The 18,402-nt window shown below is 39.3% G+C and overlaps 1 protein-coding gene across 1 annotated transcript in view; it reads left to right on the forward strand.

The window, feature by feature from the left end:
* LOC134534409 (basic salivary proline-rich protein 2-like) overlaps positions 1–18,402 on the forward strand; it is a 62,891-nt gene that overhangs the window by 1,523 nt on the left and 42,966 nt on the right. Inside the window, exons 2-3 of the mRNA XM_063372874.1 lie at positions 1,090–1,875; positions 2,587–2,754. Of these exons, the coding sequence (XP_063228944.1) occupies positions 1,090–1,875; positions 2,587–2,754 (954 nt within the window). The remainder of the gene's footprint in view (positions 1–1,089; positions 1,876–2,586; positions 2,755–18,402) is intronic.

The following is an 18,402-nucleotide window of genomic DNA, read 5'->3' on the forward strand; positions in this document are numbered from 1 at the left end:
ACCTACATTAAAAATAGTTTTAATTTTTGCTGACGGTTGATTATGTAAGGTTATGTAAGCTATATTTAAAGTACTTAAAAAGATTGGCTGGTTGGCTAGATTTGGTAAGCTTTATTAAAAATACTTTAAAATAATGGACGATTATTATTTAGGTTTGGTTAAGTTAGCTACTTTTAAAACACTGGTAAATAATTTTAATAGTTGGTAACTAATCATCACTTTAAAAAGTAGGTTAATATATTGAATGTGTATGTGCCACCAAAGCCGAATGAGCGAGAGCGCCGAACTTCAGTGAACTGCGAAACTAAGGACTCCCCACACACGATCAGCCCTGCTCCCAGTTAGGACTGCACAGCCCGAACTGACAGTTTGGATTGATTCGAAGCCCTCAGCACATACGATCAGTCTCGTGGTTGCTGTTGCTGTCGGACGTATCGTTTCACCGCAGGATGTGGAAGAAACTCTGGATAATGCAGTTGCAGTTGAACTTTTTGTTAGAAAAAAAAAACCATTGGTTGTCTGTAAAGTCGGTTTACGGACGATAGTTTAACGTGACAACGTCATAACAAAACATTTATGAAAAGATTGCAAAATTTTATGAATAAAATTGAATCGTTTTTATTGAATTATCACTATTTTGTATGGATACAAAGAAGGAGTGAAATGAAATCTACAATTTAATTGATAAATTTACTTTTATTTGCACTCATTAATTCAAATGTTTATTACTTTAACGAAGAGATTATTTTAACTATAACTTTTTTACATGTTTGAAATTTAACTTCTTCCAATCTGTGTTATTCTGTTAAGGATAGGACGATGATAGGAAAAGTAGAAAACGAATGGGAGTGTTTCAAGTTTAATGTGCCTCGAAAAAGTCAAATCGATGGCTGTTCCAATCGAGTGGAAGAGAGATAGATGCGGCGCAAGCGTACAATGAGCGTAACGGGACACTGCGAAACGGGACAATGTGCGTAACGGGACACTTTTTCGTGCGTGCAGCCGTTGATCACCGATTTATTAGACGTTGTCACATTAAAAAAGAGGAGGGTGAACTAGCAAAGCGAAGACGCGTGCCCCGACACTCAGCTGAAGGACTGGAGGACTGGTGTTCCCGCCCAGGGGGCAGACCCAGGCAGACCCAGGCAGACCCAGGCAGACCCTGGCAGACCCAGGCAGACCCAGGCAGACCCAGGCAGACGCAGGCAGACGCAGGCAGACCCAGGCAGACCCAGGCAGACCCAGGCAGACCCAGGCAGACCCAGGCAGACACAGGCAGACCCAGGCAGACCCAGGCAGACCCAGGCAGACCCAGGCAGACCCAGGCAGACCCAGGCAGACCCAGGCAGACCCAGGCAGACCCAGGCAGACGCAGGCAGACCCAGGCAGACCCTGGCAGACGCAGGCAGACGCAGGCAGACCCAGGCAGACCCAGGCAGACGCAGGCAGACGCAGGCAGACCCAGGCAGACCCAGGCAGACCCAGGTAGACCCAGGCAGACCCAGGCAGACCCAGGCAGACCCAGACAGACCCAGGCAGACCCAGGCAGACCCAGGCAGACCCAGGCAGACCCAGGCAGACCCAGGCAGACCCAGGCAGACGCAGGCAGACCCAGGCAGACGCAGGCAGACCCAGGCAGACCCAGGCAGACCCAGGCAGACGCAGGCAGACGCAGGCAGACCCAGGCAGACCCAGGCAGACGCAGGCAGACGCAGGCAGACGCAGGCAGACCCAGGCAGACCCAGGCAGACCCAGGCAGACCCAGGCAGACCCAGGCAGACCCAGGCAGACCCAGGCAGACCCAGGCAGACCAGGCGAGGCCACGCGCGCGCCGGCTGGGAACCGGTCCCCGTAGAGGGTTGAACGAACTGCGAGGTCGCCGCGGCCGTCTGCCCGACGAGAACGGGAAGCCTTCTTTTCACAGACGAGAGAGCCGAACGCTCGATCATGCATCTTCTGTTTTTTTTTTTGTTCATTGTAAATAAATATGGCGGTGTCGATAAAAAGAAAGACCATAAACAAGGCAACGGTATTTATTTGTACGCCGCCATATTTTTTCGTTTGCCGTGTGTCCGTGAATGTTTATTTTGTACAACTCATGATAACTAATGGTCAATTAGGTTAGGTTGGCTACATTATAAATACTTTAAAACGTCGTTGACGGTTGATTTGGAAGTTAGGATAGCTACATTAAAGATACTGTGAAATCGTGTAAACGGTTTCCTAGCCCTGGATAGCTACACATTAAAAAATTATTTGCTGAGCAACCATAAAATGATTTTACAGTATTTTTAATGTAGCTATACTCATTTAATATAACCAACCATCCACAATGTTTTAAAGTAGGTATTTATAATGTAGCTAACCTATCCTAATCGACAGCAAAATTTAATGCCACACCGGTTTATACAATAAGATAGAACGGCGTATGACGTACGAGTAAGCTACATCCCAAATAAATACGCATGTTGTGGTACGGGGAAAAAAAGCGATCATGAACTTGGGGGAACTTCGGGTGAGGCTCTCTCGTCTGTGAAATGGAGGCTTCCTGACGAGAACACAGCGCGAGTCTGCTGCGAGTGGCAGCTACGGCGAGGAACATCCACACAAGCTACGGCGAGGAACATCCACACAAGCTACGGCGAGGAACATCCACACAAGCTACGGCGAGGAACATCCACACAAGCCTGCTGCAGGTGTTCCTGCGCGCGAACCACGCGGCGAACAAGCTGCAGAGCAGCGCCTCAGGGGAAAGTAGTCTGGTCACAAAGCACGGCAGAGTCGCAACCCAATGCTATAACCAGCGCTTTTATTTTATTTGGAAATCAGCAAAATGTGCCGTATTTATAACCGACCTAACAACTTAAAAGTCGTTAAATTTTCTAAATATATTTTAGCAAACTTGAATATTTTTTTGTGGTTATATGTCCCTGGAATTATTCACTATGGATTTAAGTATACCTACCTATTTTGCAATACGGAACAACAAAACCACTGTGTTAAAATCCTTCATCTTTTTTTTCCTTCATAAATTAACACCTGCATAGCCACAAAGTATGGTTGTTGAAAATCATAACCTCAGTTTCAATGCAAAAATTATACACACGTACACGTCTGCAAAGGTGCATACGACATCCATGCTTCGTTCATTGCCACCAAGATAATTCAAAATTGTCATAAATTATTCCAAAGTTTAATATTTGGCAATTTTATTATATTCAATACGCCACTCCGTTAATACAGAATTCTTTAAATTCTAAACTAAGAATGTTTATAAAATAATTTTTTTTATTAAAGTTATGGCGATTAAGAAATTTTAATATTTTCTTTATATTTAAAACTTCATTTTTAATGTTTCAATTTCTCAACCGCACAGGTTTCTTACTGGACATATTCCGCCTATTGGGTTGCGCCCCCTGACTCCAACGGCGACGCCTCATGCACGCAGTTACATCAGTGGACAGTTCCACCTACACGCACATACAATATGGTGGAAAAAAATCCTTCAAACAAGGAAAAAATATTCATTTATTGAATTTCGCCAAATGAAGCTACTTTTAATGTTCTTTAGGCATTCTTACAAATAAATGGCCTATTTATAATAGGCTGCCAACCATTATGGATTTTCCGTAATTATTACGGATTTAACACCGAATTACGGAATTACAGAAACCAGGCTTTGTGCTGCATGGTGACGGAAAAAATTCCGTTTTTGGTGTGCATGTTTCGTGAACGCTGTTCGAATACATCACGTGGTTGCGCAAATAACGTAACTAGTAAGTGTGCGCATGTACTGTCGAAATAAGTAGATTCATTCTCGTGTTTTGAGATAATAATGGGATGGTATTACTTCCATTGTATGATACAACTAGTACATATTCTCGGACTTTTCGTTTGTTGTCTACTTAAATCACGATAATTTTTGTAGGGTACTTTCGCTAACCTGTGTTGTTTTAATTTATTTCTTGAAAGCCATTATTACCTCAACGTGTTTTTGTCGTGTCTACAGACGTGAAAATCTGTTATGTATTTCGATAGTGTTGTTCTTCAGTGCGGTTGTAGAAATGAAGCGTGTGACAGAACAATGTGTATCTGGGCCGGGGGGGGGGGGGGAAGGGAAGAAAACAATTCTTCAGAATTTTCGACCTAACTATTCAAAAGAATGGCCATGCTTGTCTTCAAATGTTTCGGAACGCCATGCGTTCTGTAATGCATTTACGCGTGATTTTTCGATTGCACATTGAGGAAGGGATGACTATAAACGGCACATTTAATCAAAGAAACACGTGGAACATTTTATAGCCATGACGAGCAAAAAATCTATATCGTAGTTTTTTTCGTTACATCTGAAGAAACGAAAGTAAGGAACGTAGAGTTGTTTGTCTTCTGTTGTTTGTTTACAAGACAGTTCTTATCCAACCAGGATAAAAGAAGCAAATAAAAAGACAAGTTGTTCAAAAGTTTAACTTTGAATACTTTGTATTGAAGATTCAAAATTTCCAGTAAAATTATTAACATTTCTTACATATTCAGATGATTGTATTGTTAAAATATTATTTTACCGTTTCATTAATTTGCATTGTATTCATATACATAGGCCTCTATTTTCCATTTTTTTTGTATATTGTTTTATCTTGTGTCATAATTCCCTAGGAAAAATTTATCGCGCATGATTTACGCGTACTTTTTTCATATAATTGTCATTACTGATGGGTGTGATTTGAGGTCGGCAGGCCGTGAATGTATTTGTGCGGAATGCTAAAACCAAAATAAAAGCACGTTGCACTACACACCTTTGTAAAATAGATGGATGGCATAGGTTTTGACAACACTCTCAGTCTTTGAATATTGTAGGACTAGACGAAATTAAAACTATAGTGCAAATAAGTAATCCTGTTTTAACGATCAGAAAAAAACTTTTGCAGATTGTTTTTTATAGCGCAGAAGGATCTGTGCCATTGCAGAATCGAAAAAGTGATTTGAATTTGTTTTACAAACATAATTAATTTTTTTCTCTATATATTATATTACTGAAACTGCGCCAGTTTTCGGTATACGTAGTGCTAACTTTAGTAAAAATTAGGCCTACAAGCGGTGTTCTTTTATATTGACCAATCATTCATTCAACATGTGTGCCAAAACACGACGGCACGAATTCTTGTATGAATGTAATTTTCATGTTATATTAAACTTTGCAATAAAATTTATGAAGTTATATTTGTTTAAAAGCGTTATGAAACAATGATGAGAGTGAAATTAATCGATGCGCGCAAACCATTCAACAAAATTATCACAGGATAAAAGAAAGCTAACACAAATAAAGGCTTCAAACAAATAAAAGTAATGTATGTGCTTTTAAATAATATTTTTTAGTGATTGGTACTAAAATCTAATTCCTATAAATAAAAACCTCTATTTATTTTAAATATTATTAGTAGTATGTAAATGAAGCTCCGAGATCAGGGTCCAGGGGGTGGAGCCGGGAGCCGGTGTCCGCCATCTTGGATTGTGACGTCACGGCGGCAAAAATTCCTCAAAATTCCTCAAAAATGACTCAAAATGACTAAAAAATTCCCGTTTTAAGAAAAAAATTCCCGTTTTAGTCCGTAAAAATCCCAGCGGCTAGAAATGTCCTTAAAGAGGCTTAAGCAACCTTAACTCAAGCCTCAGTTAAGCCTCTATCAGGACTTACCTTGACCGTTGACCTTGACCTTGAACTCGGCGGCCATTTTGTATCCGCCATTTCGGATGACGTCATTGTGTTCTCGAACATTCCGGCATTGTTTTTTCCGCCATTTTGAATTATGACGTCACCGTTGCAAATTTTTTTACGGTCGCCATCTTTAAAATCTTTATTTATTATCTGATTTTAAGGGAAAAAAATTAAATAATAAAATTTTAATAAATTATTTATAAAAATTACATTTATGACACGGAGCTCGGAGTCCTCGGTTCGAACCCGGTGAGGGCAAAAAAATTAAAAATGGCGACAGATCCTTCCCCCGCGGTGGCTGAAGGCAGACTGACTCCCACCACTTTTTTTTCAAAGCAAATATTTCGTCACCTAGTATAAACGTCATGTCCACCATCTTGTCTTCGATGCTGGAAGCCATCATCATTGTATCGTCGGCGAGAGTGCGCTGATGACATGTTAGTTTAATTCTTATCCGCTAGAGTGCAGTTATCATTTATTATTGCTGTGACACCCGACATCTTGTCATTTGGCCGCCATCTTAAAAATCCGTAATTATTTAGCTAAGAATTCGGGAAAAGTTCCAAAATTAATTAAATAAATCACTCATTAATTTACATATTGATTCGATCCGCTCCTGTCCTCGGTTCGATACCCGATCGATGCAATAATGTTTAATTTTACGTAAAAAATAATAATTTCAATAAACCATGTTCAACATTCGTAAAGAGACTCTAAATCCTCTACGACCATCATCCTATCAGATATCAAGACCACCATATTGGAAATGCGTAATTTTAATGCTAGAGATTCGGGAAAAAGTTCAAAATTCATTAAATAAATTTGTAATCTATATACTGATTGATTAGATCGACTTAGGTCCTTGGTTCGAACCCTGGCCGATACAAAACCACTTTAATTTTAAAAAAGTACCAGAAAAGTGTAAGGTTCGAGAAATAATACACCACAAAGTCTTTTACAAACATAATATTTATTACACAATTTCTATCCTACTACAGAATCACTTGCGAAAGCCAGCAATCTTATAAACATTTAGCCCTGCATAGACGTGCAACGACTACTTCTTAGCTCCAACAGCTCCAAATGCACCAAATGGCTCCAACAGATCCAAATGCTTGACAGCTTCAAATGATTGACAGCTCCAAATGTCTCCAAATGCTTAACACAGCTCCAAATGGCTCCAAATGCTCCAAACGGCCTCCAAATGCTTGACAGCTCCAAATGCTTCAAAAGGCTCCAAATGCTTAACACAGCTCCAAATGCTCCAAAAGGCCTCCAAATGCTTGACAGCTCCAAATGTCTCCAGCAGCTTAAATCCTCTAAATGCTTCAAAATGCTCCAAATGCTCCAAAAAAGGCTCCAAATGGTCCAACAGCCTCCAAACGCTTAACACCGCTCCAAATGCTTCAAAAGGCTCCAAATGGCTCCAAATGCTCCAAACGGTCTCCAAATGCTCCAAACGGCCTCCAAATGCTTGACAGCTCCAAATGTCTCCAGCAGCTCCAAATGCTCCAAATGGCTCCAACAGCTCCATCTTCAATTGATTCCAACTGATTCCAATTACTTTTCTTATCGAACTTGGCATGATTACTAACATGTCTTTATTAGTATACATTTTGACTGGCAGTGGTAACGTATTTTGCACCTTTAAGTTATAAGTTTTATTTAGAAATCAGATTTCGATAAATGGTAGATACCATTTGGAAAGAAAATATATTAATTTATCTTCAAGTTTATACACATACATTTAATTTAAGCCATTATTGTATGTAGCCAGATTCCCTCAGTTCTTCGAGTATGAAGGATATTTCTTTAATGTTAGAATAGTTTCCTGCACAAAGCGATCCATGTAGTTGTCGTAGCCTGTCAACCAATATGTTAGGATCTTCCCATGAGGTATAATCAATCTCTTCTGCTGCGTTCATCATCATCCTTGCATGTTTATAATAAATATTATTATGTCTGGTGTCTATCGTTTTAACACCAACCTCAAGGTCACTTTCGTCATCGTGCCAGTGATTATCACAAGCTTGATCAGGATAATTTATTTTATTACGTTTCCATCGTTTTGGTCTCAAACCACTATCACAGTCTTCACTTTTGCATGCTTTTGGTGCTTCAGCACAGTACTCATTCATGTCAGCCTTAGATGTGGCAGCACAGTCTTCGTTCATGCCAGCTTCTTATGTGTCACCACAGTCTTCAATCATGTCAGCATCACAAACTTGATCAGGATAATTTATTTTATTACGTCGTTTCCAGCGTTTTGGTCTCAGATCGCCATCACAGTCTTCGATCTTGCCTGCTTTAGGTGCTTCATAAACATTCTGCTAGCTTGTAAACTTCTCTTTGATGTGCAAAGTTAGACTTCTAGTACAAGCCAGAATCAGTTTTTGAATTTTTTTCGTTTTTATTATTAATTTTTTATTAATTTTTTTGTAATTTTATGATATCAAAGAAAACTTGTGGCGGTTTTCTCCGTGTGCTTCCGATTATTCTTGACAATATTATGGCGGTTTTCTCCGTGTGCTCCTGATTATTCTTGAGACAATATTATGATGGTTTTCTCTGGGTGCTTATGATTATTCCTGAATAGACATCTGATGGTTTTCTCCGAGTGCTTCTGGTTACAGATGAGAAATTGATCTCTGCATGAAGGATTTTTTTTTTACTTAATGAGGCATGTCTTTTTTTTTCAAGGTTACATGTAATTAGTGAATTTCTGCTACTTAATCAACACTTGTAATATTTTTATCAGGTGGAAATTAAAAAAAATATATCATTACTCAGTCAAATAATCTCTGAGATATCTAAGAAGCACTAACAGGAAGGACGAACTTCCTTCTCCTTGGAGTCTAGCGAAGCCATCCTTCTTTTGCGATCGTTAGTGAGCATCCCGCATCCCGCATAATAGAACTAAATATTATTTAACTGCAAGTAACATGTGGCAACATCTGTTGTTGAAAAGCAGAACTACTTGCAAAAAGTACCTTTGAATGAGATAAATTACTTCTCGCTGATGTAATAGTTAAAAAATTCTATTTAAGTAATATATCTAATTTAAAACTCTTAGTTTGCGTCTGGCATTAGTCTCAGTAACTAATATGAATCCTGATTCGGGATTAGTTGCTGTATCAAAACGACATCACTGTAGATACTGTAGCAAGGTGTTTACCTTGAGAAAGAATGCTAAACGACATGAGAGAAGCGAGTGTAATTTGGGTCCTTGTCAAAAACCATTCCATTGCAGTCAGTGTCAGAAATCCTTTGGTAGAAGATATTACTTGGTTAGACATTACAATACCTGTACAATTAAGATGAATAAACATAACGAAGACTGGGCTACAACATCTCGGAAGAGGAACGAAGGCGAAAAAACTAATGCTAAAATTACTGATCTAGAGCAAGATAATAATTTATAATTTAAAACAAACGAAGGAAGTTGTAACCACATTAGAAATGAAAATATATTTACTCCAATATCTAGACGTCTCCATGAAAATGTGAAAGATGGAGAACCACCTGAAGCTTACAAGGTCGAAGACTTTGATGAATCATCTGAAGCTGGCATGATTGAAATTTGTGGTGACATATATGAGGCTGACATGATTGAGTACTGTACTGAAGCACCTAAATCAGGCAAGATCGAAGACTGTGATGGCGATCTGAGACCAAAACGCTGGAAACGACGTAATTAAAATAAATTTGGAGCCTTTTGAAGCATTTGGAGCTGTCAAGCATTTGGAGGCCGTTTGGAGCATTTGGAGCCATTTGGAGCTGTGTTAAGCATTTGGAGACATTTGGAGCTGTCAATCATTTGAAGCTGTCAAGCATTTGGATCTGTTGGAGCCATTTGGTGCATTTGGAGCTGTTGGAGCTAAGAAGTAGTCGTTGCACGTCTATGCAGGGCTAAATGTTTATAAGATTGCTGGCTTTCGCAAGTGATTCTGTAGTAGGATAGAAATTGTGTAATAAATATTATGTTTGTAAAAGACTTTGTGGTGTATTATTTCTCGAACCTTACACTTTTCTGGTACTTTTTTAAAATTAAAGTGGTTTTGTATCGGCCAGGGTTCGAACCAAGGACCTAAGTCGATCTAATCAATCAGTATATAGATTACAAATTTATTTAATGAATTTTGAACTTTTTCCCGAATCTCTAGCATTAAAATTACGCATTTCCAATATGGTGGTCTTGATATCTGATAGGATGATGGTCGTAGAGGATTTAGAGTCTCTTTACGAATGTTGAACATGGTTTATTGAAATTATTATTTTTTACGTAAAATTAAACATTATTGCATCGATCGGGTATCGAACCGAGGACAGGAGCGGATCGAATCAATATGTAAATTAATGAGTGATTTATTTAATTAATTTTGGAACTTTTCCCGAATTCTTAGCTAAATAATTACGGATTTTTAAGATGGCGGCCAAATGACAAGATGTCGGGTGTCACAGCAATAATAAATGATAACTGCACTCTAGCGGATAAGAATTAAACTAACATGTCATCAGCGCACTCTCGCCGACGATACAATGATGATGGCTTCCAGCATCGAAGACAAGATGGTGGACATGACGTTTATACTAGGTGACGAAATATTTGCTTTGAAAAAAAAGTGGTGGGAGTCAGTCTGCCTTCAGCCACCGCGGGGGAAGGATCTGTCGCCATTTTTAATTTTTTTGCCCTCACCGGGTTCGAACCGAGGACTCCGAGCTCCGTGTCATAAATGTAATTTTTATAAATAATTTATTAAAATTTTATTATTTAATTTTTTTCCCTTAAAATCAGATAATAAATAAAGATTTTAAAGATGGCGACCGTAAAAAAATTTGCAACGGTGACGTCATAATTCAAAATGGCGGAAAAAACAATGCCGGAATGTTCGAGAACACAATGACGTCATCCGAAATGGCGGATACAAAATGGCCGCCGAGTTCAAGGTCAAGGTCAACGGTCAAGGTAAGTCCTGATAGAGGCTTAACTGAGGCTTGAGTTAAGGTTGCTTAAGCCTCTTTAAGGACATTTCTAGCCGCTGGGATTTTTACGGACTAAAACGGGAATTTTTCCCTCGAAACGGGAATTTTTCCCTCGAAAACGGGAATTTTTTTCTTAAAACGGTAATTTTTGAGTTATTTTGAGTCATTTTTGAGGAATTTTGAGGAATTTTTTGCCGCCGTGACGTCACAATCCAAGATGGCGGACACCGGCTCCCGGCTCCACCCCCTGGACCCTGATCTCGGAGCCCCATTTACATACTACTATTATTAGTAATAAAATATATAATTGTATTATTTTAAGTGTATTAATGTAAACTATGTTATTTTACTTTGGTGGTAATTTATTTGCCTTATTATTCACTAAATTATAATTAAATAAAAATAAAAATTATAAATTTAAAAAAAAATATTCAGTATATTTAGTAAATTTCATTTTGAAATAAAATTAATTTCGAATATTTAATTAAATTTTAAATAAATAATATCATAATGGCATAAAAACACACCCTGCCACTTCCCTGCTATACAGTTCCTCAAGTAGTGAGTCTCTACTCGCTGCGTCTCGCTGGAGTAGTTGTAAGCTGCAACTCGTGCGACGCCTGGGCTACCCGCCGGCGGATTCAGTAACGAGCTGATTCCAAGTCAGCAAACCGCCGGGCCAGTCTTCTCCGTGGTTCACGTATCACAGCTTTTCCGGTAATACCGTTACGAAAGCACGAGCTTCTATGCAGACGTAAACGTAAGCAAATGCATTTCACACACCAGTTACCCCCTTAACACCTTTATAATACCCACACATGTTCATGTTCGAGCAAGCCGTATAAAAATTTCATAGAGTGTATCATGCGTCCACTCGTTTTCTTCCAGGAATGAGTCCCTCGTAACGCTGTAACCAATCGTAAACACTATAGGTGCACCTTCGAAATTCACATAAAGCAAATTATTTACATTAATGCCCTTGAATGCTGAGTTGATTACCGCAAAGTAACATTCATGATATTTAATCGTAAAACTAAATATGTACGTAACATACTCATCTCAACGTAACACTATATATTTCTACATACTTCCTTTAAATATTAATTTTTACTTTTTAATAGACATTTTTATAGTCATGGTATAACACCTATTGACAGTATTTAGTTATAATTTAAAAAAAAAAAACATTTTTATTTATTTTAATTTTTGATATCTTACTTAATATCAAGATTGGTCTTTGTTTCAGAAATAATAAATTGTATATCAGATTCTGAAATCGGAGCTAATAATAAGACCACTAATAATTTTTGGTATCACCTGAAAAATGTTTGATTTCATTACTAGATTTAATTTTAAAGATTTCTGAAACCATAGAATTTACAACATTTGCAAAATATTTATTTAGTGATTTCGCAGCTTCTCCAGGATATCACATGGCATTTATTATGTTTGTGGCATTTATTATGTTGCTATCGTTTGATAGAGTTTTAATATCAACCTTTTCATTTTTTAAGTCAGTAACCTAATAAAAATATACAATTTTTTTGGAATCATTTTGTGCGTCAGCAATATTTGTTTTATAATAATTGTCTTAAGTTATTTGAATAAGAGATGTAAGCCGGTTTCTGTAGTTACAATACGTACCTACATCTTAGCTGCGCACTGAATAATACTTTATTAAGATGTTTCCTAATTTTGTCTCTTATTCTAATAGATTTCACCAACACGATTAGCATCCATTATTTTATCATGTTTATTGTGAGACCACCGTTATCTCCACTAACCACGGCGTTAAGCGGAAAGGGAGGTAGTAGGGCAGTCTGATGGAAAGAAAGAATCCTAGGTCGAAGTAAAGAGAATTTATTACCTGTATTGGTCCACAAAATTAATACTGTACTCATCAACAATTACATTGACCGCTTCCACAGCAAATTTACTCTGATCACTAAATATTAGTTGGAACATTTATAATAGTAATCAATTATTAACGTTAATAAATCCATTACTTTTACCAAAAAAATAACGCACAAAAATATTAAATGAAAGTATGGAGGGGTTGGAGATGGTAGTCGCAGGCCACACCACATGCCTCAGACTGAGTCAATGCCAACTCACAGTTATTAATAACCAGACTCCAAATACAGCACAGGTTATGCCAGCATAACTTTGTACTCCCCCCAAGAATACAAATATAATAAGGTGCATACATAAACACTACAGGCTGTGTAAAATACTTCCAATAATAAATACTTAACAATATTAGTAAAACATCAAATAAAAATCACTATTACCACAAATAAGATCATGTACCAGCATGTATCGTAAAAGAACTAATTATAACATTACTTCCTTCAGATAAGCAAATCTTTAGCGTGTATACATAATAGAATATTAATTAACTTTAAAAGAAAATTGCTTAAGGTACATGTTATAAAGAACAGTTAACTGTTAATAATACAAGGTAAGACACTTTAAAATACACGCATACCTGCCTCAAGATATAACTTCTTTTTCACTACAAGAAAAATTTAGGAACACATCTAAATGCCTACCATATGCACCATCGAAAAACCCATCAACAATATGTCACTGATTATTTACTTTTCCTCAATAAAAAAATTAACTTTCTCTCTAGTAGCGCTCTCAAATTAAAATATATATCTGTATCTTACACCATATAGTCAAAGCTCACTAACAGCCAAACTTGAAAATGATAATAAATTACTGAAAATATAAATGGCTGACTGTGACACTTCATTTTACTTGTGGGTAGTCTTAGTAAGTTCACTCACATATTGTACTCCAAATTCGGGGAGGTGCTAAAACTAAGTGCCAAAAACTTACTTTGCTGTCCAACATCGCTCATCATGAGCAAAGGAAAACAGCTCAAATCCTCGTCGACAGTAAACGAAAACGCTTACATAAGGCAGGTCTCCAAAACATGCTTCAAAAAGGCAACCAGGCCGAAAACGCAGCAGTGCCAGACCAAGTGGAACTTCCTGGTTAAATGCGGTAACCGTCCACCACGATGAATTACATTAAACTCGTCACGTTTGCTGTAATCGTAAATGAAGTACAACCAGGCAGCAACCCGTTTCAAACAATATTCGTAAACTGTAATCCTTAATATTGCCATAGTATTCTCAGCAATAGCTATTAGCATGCACTCGTCGCAAACACCACTCGTAAATCGTATTGCTTAATACTGCCATAGTATACAGTGGCTCAACTCCACTCGTTGAAGTTACATCCTCGACAGACCGCCCCAAAAACCGCAACATTTTCAATTACAACTCGCCATACCGACACAAACCTCACAAAAAATTACTTCCCTAGCCCTACCAACAGCTGGCTATGGCAAACAAAAAATTTCTCCATCGTGGCGCTATCAGCGCGCCGCATACAGAGACCTCCTACGACAAATCAGAGAACTACGAGGCAAGGTTAGTTCAAAACCACCTCACCAGAATGCGTAAGCATTCACATAACCAGCGCGGTCACAAAGAAAACAAATATGTGACGAGCGAAGCTAACGTCACAGCCTCCCCGCCTAAAACCCACTCCCCCTCGGACAACGCAAGGTATAACAGCTCAAACAAAAGGGAGACCAAAGCAAAACATACTCACCAACCACATAACAAACGATTACAAGCTACAAAAACTCCTAACTCATTACACCCACACAAAATAAGAAACTCCAAGGACACCAGAACGCAAGCAACTAGGGTCAAACCACCAACAGGGCTGTTCTAAGGTGGAAAGAACTTTTTTACTGCTGATATGTGAGCCTTCTTTATGACAATCCCTTTATCAGGATCTCCCAAATTAACTGTGACAGGTGTCAGGAAAGATAAAACGCGATAAGGACCATCAAAGGCAGGGCACAACTTGCTCGAAAAGAAATCCACCTTCTTACTAAGATTTACTTTTCGACACACCACCAAGTCACCAGGAATAATATCCGACACCGACCTCCCTTGATTGTTCTTCTTTCCCATGATAGCATGCGCTTTGTCCAACGCATGTTGAGTCTTACTCCAAACTTCTTCCAGCTTTACACCAGATTCTTCAAAACAACCAGGAAAAATACCCCATAGATGTAGCAGGGGATGGGGGAACTCCCTACCAAACATAATCATACTTGGCATCTTTCCAGTTGCCCCATGAGCCACGGAGTTCAGCGCGACATTCAGAGATGACAGCTCAGTGTCCCAACCCCTTTGCTTTTCATGGTGAAAGATGGTAAGAGCTGCCTTGATCGACTTGTTCACACGCTCCACCAAATTTGGGCATGGGTAGTACGGGCTGGTATGGACTTGTTTTGTTCCCCAACGAAAACACAAATTCTTAAGATTTACTGAAGTGAAATATGTCGCATTATCGGAAATGAGCAACTCAGGGCTACCAAATATTCTCCACACTTCATTTTTAAGCTTCCCACAAATAGAGCTGGCTTTCATATCTCTGAGAGGTAAAAGTACCACAAATCTAGAAAAACCATCCACAAGAATTAACAAACAGTTGTGACCCTTACTAGATCGTGGCAGAGGACCAAACACATCAATGTATACCCTTTCCCAAACTCTTTTGGGTGTCTGTACGGAATACATTCCCACTTTGGAATTATGAGGTTGTTTTACAAATTGACAGTCAGAACACCTCCTTACATACTCCTGGACCTCCTTTCCTAACCCTTCCCAGAAAAATTCCTGACGGATCTTCATCTCAGTTTTCCTAGCTCCCATGTGGGCACCAACAGCCGAATCATGAAAATATCTAAGAATCATCCTACGTACACGTTGAGGTACCCAAACTCGTTTGTTCCCCTTCTTATCGACGTGATAGATGATCCCCTTAGAAATGACGAAGTTCTTGCACATCCCAGACTGGATCTTTTCACGGATCTCGTCACCTTCCTCATCTTCACTCTGCCATTTACCAATGTCAACAAAGGACTCAGGAATGTGATGGATAATAGCCAATGGTTCATCGCCCACCTCTGTTTCTTCTCTTTCCTCTTTTCCTTCTAAATGAAATTCAGTTGGGTCGAACATACGTGAAAGTGTGTCCGCGATATAGTTTTCCTTCCCTTTCACATGTATAATCTTGAAACGGAACCGTGTAAGATGCATGATCCATCGCCCTAATTTACCAAGTTGTCGAGGATGAGAGAATAACCAAGTCAATGCCTGGTTATCTGTCATTAAGTCGAACTCTGCATGCTCCAGATAACTAGCAAAACGTTCTACCCCAAAAATACACCCCAGGGCCTCCTTCTCGTACGTACTGTACATCTGCTCCTGATGATTTAGAGCGCGACTCGCATATGCAATCGGCCTCATCTGCCCTTCCTGACCCTGCAACAATACAGCTCCCACTGCTAGACTACTGGCATCTACCTGCAATACAAATCTTTCATTGAAGTTGGGCAACTGAAGAACCGGTGGGTGTGAAATAGCATATTTAAAGTCCTGAAAGGCACGTTCCTGCTCACTACCCCATTTGAAAGTAACATTCTTTCTTTTCAACATATTCAGCGGGGCGCATCTTTCCGCATAGTTAGGAATAAATTTGGCAAAATAACCCAACATGCCTATGAACCTCATGACCCCTTTTAAGTTTTTGGGTTGGGGAAAATTCACTATGGGCCCAATTTTTTCCGGATCCATGATTAAATTCCCATTGGAAACTAGGAATTCAAGAAATTTGACCTGTTCACTAGCCCACACAATTTTTTTAGGATTAACAGTAAATCCTGCGCTGCGCAATTTCTCCAAAACTTTGCACACGTGTACCAAATGCTCCTCAAAAGAATTCGAAAATACTAGAATATCGTCAAGAAAGGAAACTACGAACTCGAACTGGTACTCCTCTAACAATACATGCAAAATCCTTGACAGGCATTGTCCACCAAAATTGACCCCAAAGGGTACACGTTCCCATTGAAAATGGCCCCATGGTGTTACAAACCCTGTGTATTTCTTGCTACTCTCCTTTAGAACACACTGATGGAAGGCCGAATTAAGATCAAATACAGTAAAGTATTTTCCACCACTCAGATATTGAAATAACACCTCTATATTTGGCATAGGAAAAGGGTCCACTTTTATCTTACGGTTCAGCAGACGATAATCGAGAACTAAGCGGTACTTCCCCAGTTCCTTCTTTTTCACGAGGAAAGCAGGCGACGCATACGGAGAAAGCGTACGCTGAATAATCCCTTGCTTTTCTAACTCCTTCACTATTTCCCTAAATGCTTGAAGCTTCGGGGGTGAACACTGATACGGGACGCATCTCACTGGTTCTTCATCACTCACTTTAATCTGATACGGCATCATCTCACATCTCCCTAACTTATCATTCAAAACGTCCCCAAATTCCTTCATCACTGCTTTCAACTTCTCCTGTTGCTCACCCGATAAATGATTCGTCTCCCCCTGTATGTCAGAACATACCTCCATTTCCCTTTTTGACTTCCGCTCCAAAGGCACCACAAAGTCTTTTTGAAAACCAAACGTTAACTCTCGGTCACCACAATTCACAACCGCTCGGGTCTCCTCTAAAAAATCTAACCCTAACACCATATCGCAGATTAAATCAGGCAAGACCCAAAACTGTCTGGTCCATGTAAACTTACAAATTGTTTAATGTAACCTCATAGAAACCCTAACCTGAATACTGATGCCATTAGCCACCTGCAACCTAAAACCCTCCTTTACTTTCAACCGGTTCTTGAATTCAGGATCCTCAGACACCAACTGATTTGCAAACTTCTGACTGATGAAGCTAGAATTGGCACCTGTGTCTACCAAAGCTTGTCTGGTTTTCCCCGCTACCAGGGTATCAACCCAAAAACTGCTATTATTTTTTCCAGGACCCCTGTATTTGATAGTTGCTATTTGCCCTCCTTGATTGACATTGGTTTCGTCTGATCCCTTATTCATGCTCTCAGTGCCCCCAGAACCCACCTTCTTACACTGACTGGAAATATGCCCAACATTTCCACATTTGAAACACTGACTACCCTCGGAGAGCTGGCTCCAACAATTTGAGGCAAAATGCCCCGGCTTGTGACACTTGAAACAAGTTACTGTCTTTTTCTTTTCTTTTAAAAAGTTGCTCGCACCCAGATGTTTATCACCTCTAACCTCTTTATGAGTATTTTTATGCTGCGCCCCCCCTTCAATATTCACCTGATCTGCTAACTGTGCATGATAAACCCGGCAAGTATACACAAGGTTATCTACCTCAATGGCCCATGTGTTCAACTCCTCCAGGCACTTAGGACACTGCAGGAAAGAACATTGCTGCCTAATCTCAGGTGCCATGTTGTCCAGCACGAACTTAATAAACTGACCATCGGAATATTTTTTCCCCAATGCGGAAGCACATTCCTGTAAATTTTGAATAAACTCAACCATGCGCTCCCCACGGCGCTGAAAACGTTTTAGGCAAGCTGCTTCAAAATCTTCCTTTTCTCTTGCAGGACACAACAACACCCATAACTTCTCTTTGATAATTTCCCAATTCTCACCCCGGGCTAAACCATCCAGTAATGCTTCAAGAACTACCCCAGTGCATTTGGGCAACAACCCCTGAATTAATTCTACTTCAGAACGCAACAGATAACTACGTTTTATCTTATCGACAGCAACGATGAACTTGAGCAATGCCCTAGGCTCATACGAATTCAACTGCGGAACACT

This window comes from Bacillus rossius, chromosome 7 (genome assembly GCF_032445375.1).
Source record: "Bacillus rossius redtenbacheri isolate Brsri chromosome 7, Brsri_v3, whole genome shotgun sequence".
Taxonomy (NCBI): domain Eukaryota; kingdom Metazoa; phylum Arthropoda; class Insecta; order Phasmatodea; family Bacillidae; genus Bacillus; species Bacillus rossius.